The following is an 8,180-nucleotide window of genomic DNA, read 5'->3' on the forward strand; positions in this document are numbered from 1 at the left end:
TCTCTATTTTTTCAGATTTTAAAATATAATATTTGGATTAGAGACCAAGGTTGGTCACTTGTTTATGATTAATAATAAATAAAAAAAACGTATTTTACATTTAGAGACCAACTTTGGTCACCAAAATTATATTATTAAAATAATAAAGCGACCAAAATTGGTCGGTATAGTCTTTACCCGGAATATTTGGTTCTTTTACCTTAGAGACCAAAGTTGGTCGCTAATTAGCGACCAACTTTGGTCCCTAAAATAAAGGGACCAGCAATATAGCGACCAGGCATGTTTGGACGCTTGGTCGCTTTTAGATCTATAAGCGACCAACTTTGGTCGCTTTTTGTGGTCAATTTTTACCGGATTTCTAGTAATGAGTCGAGGTCGAGACCTGGCTAGCATGCTGGTTTGATTTATTTTATTCTTTAATTTATTCATTTACTTTCTTGATTATTCATCAGTATTAGACGAAATCACATATTCTTAAAATTACAATATAAGTTTAATTGTGATCCGAATTTGAGGGTAAACGCATTGCACGAGATTATATTTTCGATTTGAATTCATGACCTTATTATACGTGCAATGATTGTTACTATTGTGTTATAGGCTCCCCTTCCTCTTTGTGTGAATGCAAAAATCCAGGGAAGTGTAGAATTTAAACTTTAACCACAACAAGAAATTCAGTATACTTGTACAAGTGGATTCTAAAGAAGGTAGAGTAAATGATTTTGAGTAGTAGTAATACTCCTAATATATTATTGCAGAGAACGAAGGTGAGTCATATAGTGAAGAAAGCAAAAATAAATAGTTGGTATACCCAAGAAAGAAATGCACGTGCACAGACACATGCATGGGAAAACTTGAAGTATTATCAGAATGAGGGAACCCTTTGAAATGAATGCTACTCTATACTTTCTTCCTTGGGAGTCTCAAACTCTCTACTAGTCTCACACTCAAACAGTATGGTCTCTCAGTCCCCTACCATAGGTTACCCCTACAATTAATATGCTTCAATCTTATAGTATATAGTAAGAGTAAAGAAAATGAGAGAGTATGTCGGCAATGGCAATATTCCAGAATTTAAACGATATTTGGGCATGGTAGTTTTTTACCCGATGTTTCTTATCTGTAGCGGAGCTTCAATTAATTCAGATCCGTATTGCATCGCTGCACAATACCCCTTAAAGAAGGAAGCGTTCTTATCAGAATTTTTCTTCCTTGAGACTCGAACACCGAACATCTGCTTAAGGATAAATAGATCATAGTACTTACTCTCGTTTTCTTCTTTGCAGAGTGGCTATACGGGGATGCGGAATTAGAGGCGGATTCATAATTTTAAATTTTTTAATTTGAATTTAGGGCATAATTGAATTTGGAATTAAAAAATTCCATATTAAATAAATTTTTTAAAACAAATATAAAACTTAAGTCAAATTTATTGATTTCTACCCAGACTCGTAACTTGTACTGTATATCCGTTCGGGGTTTTCCCGTTAGGTGAAGGACGGACATTTCACCGACAATTTTAATACAAACTACATACTATAGTAATCCCTCCGGTCCAGAATAAGTGATTTTTTGGCTTTTTTTATGGTACCAAATAAATGATTTTTTCAGATTTCAAGAATGAATTAATTATTTTTTTCCTATATTGCCCATGGAGTAAATAGTGTTGTAGTACGTGTTAGGAGTGTTTATGTGAGATAATAAAGGCTAATATGGTCGATTTCATTGCTAATTAATGTTAAAAGGTGGATTTCTTAATGTATGTAAAAAAACAACCAAAAAATCACTTAGTTTGAATCATGAGTAGTAATAGTAGTCACAAAGAAATGTTACACGTTTTCATATTTTAGAATCTTGGTAAGGTGAATTGTGTCATGCAAATGGAAACCACTTCCTAAAACTTAGCTTGTTTGGTGCAATAGAATAAACCAACGAGATGATAGATTTGAAAAGTCAATAGTCAATGTGTGTGTGATCTCGAAACTTGCTCAAATGGGAGTTTCTCCTTCTCCTCTTCTATGCATTTATATCTTATCTTTGACTCTCATGCTAAATAGAAACGCCACGTTTTGCTCGTACATTCTTCTTTTCTTCGTTACTATTAGAACAATTGCACAAACTCAAGGACGAAAAAAAAATTGTACTAAAAATTTGCTCCCATCTTTACCCTCCACCGACAATAGTTACTAACATCTTCCTAGTATTACATTACATGAGTTATATTACACAAGTTTAAACCTTCTTAAATACAAGCCTTGTTGAGATCTGTGCTATTTTTTCGAAAACTAAAGTTGATTAAGGACAGTAGCACACTAATGGAGCTTTTGCTTGTTTTTATCGTATAATGTCACTTCTAACATGGAACCTTAAAGTTGTAATTGCAGTCTACTTTGCAACTCTAACCATTGGTCCTTCTATTTTATTTTATTTTTAAACTATTATAGGGTCCACCTCTGTCCCAAAAAATTTGGAGAAAAAATACTTCAAACAAAAGAGACTACGAGAATTGAGGTTAAGGATTAATGAGGGCTGTTGACACGATTGTTTCTTTGTTGTGACATATACACATAAAGAAATACTCCTTCCGATCCGTTTCAACGGCTACTTTGTGGCGTAAAATGAGTTATATATATTTTGTGTAGTATAAATTATTGCATAAAGGTAAATTATTTTCAAATATAAAGAAAGTCATTTTTTGGGCACGGACTAAAAAGAAAATAAGTTTTCGTTCGAAATTTGAGTTTAAACAGTGTCTTGACCGTTACCTAAACCTAGATTGGCACATGATTCTACAATATAGCAACTGTATAAAATAATATGTATAGTACAGATTATGGTTCTAAATTAACATTGGAATCTAACACTGCTATCCTAGGAAAGGACGAGAAGATGGGACTTACTGTTTAAATCTTAAAAGAATGAATACAATGGTGTCCCTCCCCATATAATTGCTAGAATCCTGGTAAGCATCAACATTTAATTTTGCTACAACACTCAAAAAAAATCTTGCAAATAATGCTTTTAGGAATTTTTATAAATTGGGATACAAAACAAATAAGCACAACAGGACAAAGGAGAGGAAGAAGAAAGTCTTCAGGTACAGTGTGAAAACAAAGACCATTATTATATTGACTTTGATGGGTCCAGTGAATTGAATAGGCTTGACTGCTCCCAATTTAGTGCAAGGAAGAAACTATTTTCGGACTGTGTATATAGAATTCCTTCAACATTAACTAGTGGTTTCGCATTCGATTCAAGCTCTTAAAATGGAGAAATTTTCGGTAGGAAGACACTACTCCACGTGAATCCGCATTAATCAGACCAGTAAGCTTTAATTATCGAATTGTGCTAAATATATAGGATCCTTTCACCATTAACTATAGGTTTCACATTCGTATTTGAAGCCTTTAAAATGAAAAACCTTGTGATAGGAAGTGCTTCCTCTTTGATAGGCACTGTTCAACACGAGCACATTAATCGAACCAGTAGTTTTAAATACTGAATGCTTAAAGAAATAGTATAAAGAAGAAAAGATAAAAATCTTTCCTTTCCCAAGTCCCATATGAATGCCAGTGGTTTAGATCCTCTCACCCAATCATGCAATGGTTGTTACTGAGGCTACTGAATGTGAATTGGACCACTCCATGATTGAACCATTTCATATTAATTAGGTGATTGTGCTAGCTCACTATCAAATTAATGACTCCTATATATGAGTAGCATGATATCAAGATTCCATTTAATTTGCTGTATCGTGTCATAAGATCCATGGAGCTGAACCTCTACAAAGTTGGTTCTTTTGATATGGGTCCAATAGGAAAGAATATTGTGTAGCACATTGGTAACGTAGATCCAAGGACAAAATATTCTAGCGAGACAAGTTAAGTACGATATCAATCAATAAACTCTTGAATGTCAAATTAGTTGAATAGACTGTGCAAATCATCTTCAAATTGGTCACGGATGCGACCGTGAAAACAATCTCTTGCAGAAATACAGGACAAAAATGTGTGTAATAAAATAAACTCTTATGGTCCGATCCTTCCCCGAACTCTGCACATAAAGGATCAGTATAGCATTGGGTCGGTTTGTGGATTTGTTCTTTTAAATTGAGAGTGACATTACTTGGAGGATCACTTGCTGTAGAAAAGAAGTAGAAAAAGTGGAGAACATCATCATGAGGAAGAAACTTCCCCCCATAGACAGCTAGCTAGCATGAGGCATGAGCTCTTTTTATACAAAAAAAAAAAAAATACTACAACATCGAAGTTGATGAAAGTGAAAATGGCAGGTGAAGAGGGGCATGGCTATCTGTAAAAAAAGGAAGGGTGTTACTATGGGGGAACAAAGCACCTGAACAAAGGAGAAGATAATACTCCAGTACTAGGAGAAAGAAAGAAATAGGTGGGAAGTGATGAGGATATCACATGGGTTGGTAAAGTTCTGTTTTTTACCCTCTCTCTCATGCTCCTCCAACTGTAATGCAATCTCAACTTTACCAAAGACCTATCAACACCTCTTGGTATCTTTTACTTTCTTCATTTCAGTTTTTGTTTTCAATTCAATGTGTTTATTTCAACGAGTCACGGGTAAAAATGCAAAATAAAACTTCATACAATAGATCTTATGTGATCTAGCCCTTCTCCAAGCCTCACGTGTACCAGAAGCTTCGCGCACCGGCCGGCCTATAAGAGTCTAAGATGCTGGAACTCCAGCTACCCCTAGATGGTCTTATTTCAAAAGAATCAGAAACAAAATTTCTCAAAGTTAATCTATAGTATCCTCACATACACAGGCAAGTAGTATACATCTGGCATGCAAGTGCAAGGCATCAGCATTATGTCACGAAGAAAGTACATGATTTCAGATAAAACCAAAAGGGATTAACTGAGAGATGCTCGTCTCTGCATCCGCATGTATTCCACACCAGATGGGCAAAGATTCTGTTATTATTTTCTTGGCTGTATTTACCAAACCAACAAAATACTGAGAGTAGTATCTGAAACCAACAAACAAGATCCAATCTGGTTAACAGCAGAATCAAACAAATTTACAACTTTCTTCATCTGCTTACCTTAACTACTTTGACTTTTACCCTAAACTCCGGAGAAATCCCATTCTCCTGACACACAAACAAATAACTTCCAAAACTAAAAAAAGAAAAGGAACATGTCATATGAAAGTGATAAAAATGAAAAAACTAAGACTGCTGTCAATCCAATCTAGCAGTGCTCTAACTACCACAGCCACATACAGTAGGCTGAGAGAAAAAACTATGATCACCTAAAATGGTCAATGACCCGGCTCATGGCAAAGTTTCCCGACCTAGATTTATGGAAGGTAAACTAAAAATTAACCTCCAGTTGCTCCATTCGTCACCAGGAAAATTGAGCTCCAACACTTCAGTTGGATTCTGTTTTCAAGAGTATAAAAATTCGTCCAGGCTCAGGAAGAACCTGGGAATCATTATGCTCTATTTACAGATAAAGATGTACGCAACCAACTATTTATGACTCAATTAATTAGCATCTAAGTAACTTCTAGTGTGTTAGTCAATCAGAGATCCCTCTTTCCGTATAAACAATTGACCAGCGCTTGTTCCTAGTAGGTTAGATTTCCACCTTCCACACCATGTTATCCATGCTGCCATCATGAGTTTTCTCCAGCGCTGCAACCTTAGCACGGTGATGGGCAAGTGAAATTGCACTTTTTCCCCTTTCATCTTGAGGGAGCTCACAGGCTTCGCTTATAGACCCTGATCTCAGATCAGCTGGTGGGATAAAGCAGTCCATCGATAATCCTGGGACGTTAAATGCAACCTCTTCTATTGTCCAAGCTTCTTCCATCCTAGTTTTGGTATGACTCATAGCCATCTCCCCAAAACGGAAAAGTGTGACTACAGATCGCCCAGAATGGGCAATCATGATTCCTTCTACAGGGCGGTAATCATCTAAGAATGAGTTGATAGTTGTCTCCCAGTAAACTGCATCTCCTCCGTTAGATTGGATCCTGGTGAGATGCGAATCCTCCATGTGAACAAGAAGGCCAGTCTTCTGGCTGAAGTAGCCAAATAAGACGTGCCTTATAATTTCCGCTGGTCCTTCACTTCTGGCCTTCAACGTGTGAGGATCAGCACAGAGCTTCAGAATGAAGCAGTCCTCCCCATTGATCTTCTTCTCACCAATGCATCTTGCATTGGCAAACATACTGGCAGTAGATCTTGGATCAAGACCCTATAAACAGTAAGATCCAATTCTGAGACTAGGAAAGATGAAATAGAACAGCAAAAGTAAAACGCCCAAAACCAAGACTAGTTAAAGTAGTTATATAAGAATGGCAGTGAAGCTTAATCTTGAACATGTTTCACCTGAAGGGCTCGTCGCAGTGGCCGAACAGGTCCTTTTGCAGTATGTGCACCAAGCCAAGGTGTATGTCTCCACACAAGCTTGCCATTGCAGCCGGCATGAACCTTGCTTCCACCAACAGCAAGCTCCACATACCACATGTCAGGATTCATTTGCCAGAGAACAAATCCACCAGACTCAGCAGCTCTAGCAGAATTCCTATTCTTAACCACCTTTGTTGGGGTTTCAAATTCAGAAGCTAACATCTTCAGTTTTCCCATGGCATACGCATTCTTGATAGAATTCTGCAGCTTTTGCCCTCCTGATGCAGCAGTATATTGCTGCAATATGTACTGCGCTGATGAAGTTTCCTGCAAAATTACAATAAAGAGGATCAGCCAAGTTTTCAGCACAATAATTAGTAAATCAATAAAACAGCAAAGAGACCACAAAAAAATTAGACCCTCTTCTACACCTTCTACACTTAAATAAATTTCCTTAGAAAAAATTAAAGGGTAGAAAAACATTAAACACACTCCATTTCAAGTTTTCAACAGAAAATTCTATATCTATCTCAATACATTGAAAACTAAACAACTAGACTGTGCAACCAAAAGGGACCCGTTAACACATCACCCCATTGCTTGCCATGTGAAACTAGTGTGTCATATGACCAGTAAACTTAAAATATCCAAGCAATTAAACAGCATCAAAGTAGTTGTATCAGTCATAATCAAGTAAACATCGACTTAAAATCATCTATTCAAGAGGGACCAGTTACTACATCACTACTAACTAACATCTTAAAATAGAAATTATAACAAAGAAAAAGGAACAACCTAATAATTTCAGCTCAGCTAACTAAAAATCAAAATGACGTATTGAAGAGAAGGATAATCACGATAAAGGATTAAAAAAATAGACTTACAATGGGTGTATCTTTGATGCTAAGATGAGGCAAGGGGTCACTGGTGCTAACGTGCACCGGGGCGAGAGGAGCACCCATAACACCAAGCAACAGTCTCAGATCAGACCTCTTAGCGTACGCACTCGACGCTACCGAGGGAGTCCTAGAAAGCTGCCCTTTCATCCAATGTCCTAAACCCGACCCGACCCGCTTCGAATCCCCGACTTCTCCGCCGTCCGGATCCGGACCTTCCATTAGCGGCGTTAACGTCTCCCCTAACGGCCTCAAACTCCCTGATCTCGAGATCAACGCCTCAGAATTCGCCACGTAATGACTACTACTACTGCTATTATTAGTATTCTTCTTCCTCCGTAGTAAACTCGTAATGGGCGACCCGCTTCTTGCCGGACTCTTCGCTCTTGACCGTCCCGGAGATAATCCACGCACCACTTCTTCCTTTAACGCCGAGAAGAACCCTTGTTTTCTCTCCATTTTACGAGGAAAAAAAAAACAAAACCCCAATACTTCTTTTCTCTCTTTTTCTACTAAACAACCTAAACGCAATTTTCAGAGGTTGAAATAACAATACTGGGACTTAAGGATAGCCATAGATGAAATATTTAGCAGAGATTATAGAGTGAGAAAAAAACTGAAAGAGTGAGTGGAGAAGCTGGAAGTTGAGAAGAAAAAGGAGGTTAAAGAGGAAAGAGAGGAAGACTGAGTATTGCTTTGTGAGAGTGACAGTGTGAATAAGACTAGTGGAAAATGAATGAATGAATAATAGTAAAAGGGATAAATCATAAAAAGCAATATTGCTGCTTCTCAGTCTTGGCCCATTGTGGGAAGTGATGTGAGGATACCTCTTTATCTTCACGCGCTTTTTTTAGTGAGTGGATTCCATGCTGTTCCTTTTACTTTAATAGCGGTTT

At 37.2% G+C, this 8,180-nt stretch overlaps 1 protein-coding gene across 1 annotated transcript; it reads right to left on the minus strand.

Annotated features, from left to right (window-relative positions):
- Positions 1-5,000: 5,000 nt before the first annotated feature.
- On the minus strand, positions 5,001-7,910 carry LOC104211066 (uncharacterized). The gene is made up of 3 exons (XM_009760064.2): positions 7,273-7,910; positions 6,368-6,715; positions 5,001-6,233 (listed from the first exon to the last, which is right to left on the minus strand). Exons 1-3 carry the CDS (start codon positions 7,741-7,743, stop codon positions 5,610-5,612), a joined length of 1,443 nt encoding a protein of 480 aa, XP_009758366.1. The 5' UTR covers positions 7,744-7,910; the 3' UTR covers positions 5,001-5,609.
- Positions 7,911-8,180: the final 270 nt, after the last annotated feature.

Source organism: Nicotiana sylvestris, chromosome 1, assembly GCF_000393655.2.
Source record: "Nicotiana sylvestris chromosome 1, ASM39365v2, whole genome shotgun sequence".
NCBI classification, from domain to species: domain Eukaryota; kingdom Viridiplantae; phylum Streptophyta; class Magnoliopsida; order Solanales; family Solanaceae; genus Nicotiana; species Nicotiana sylvestris.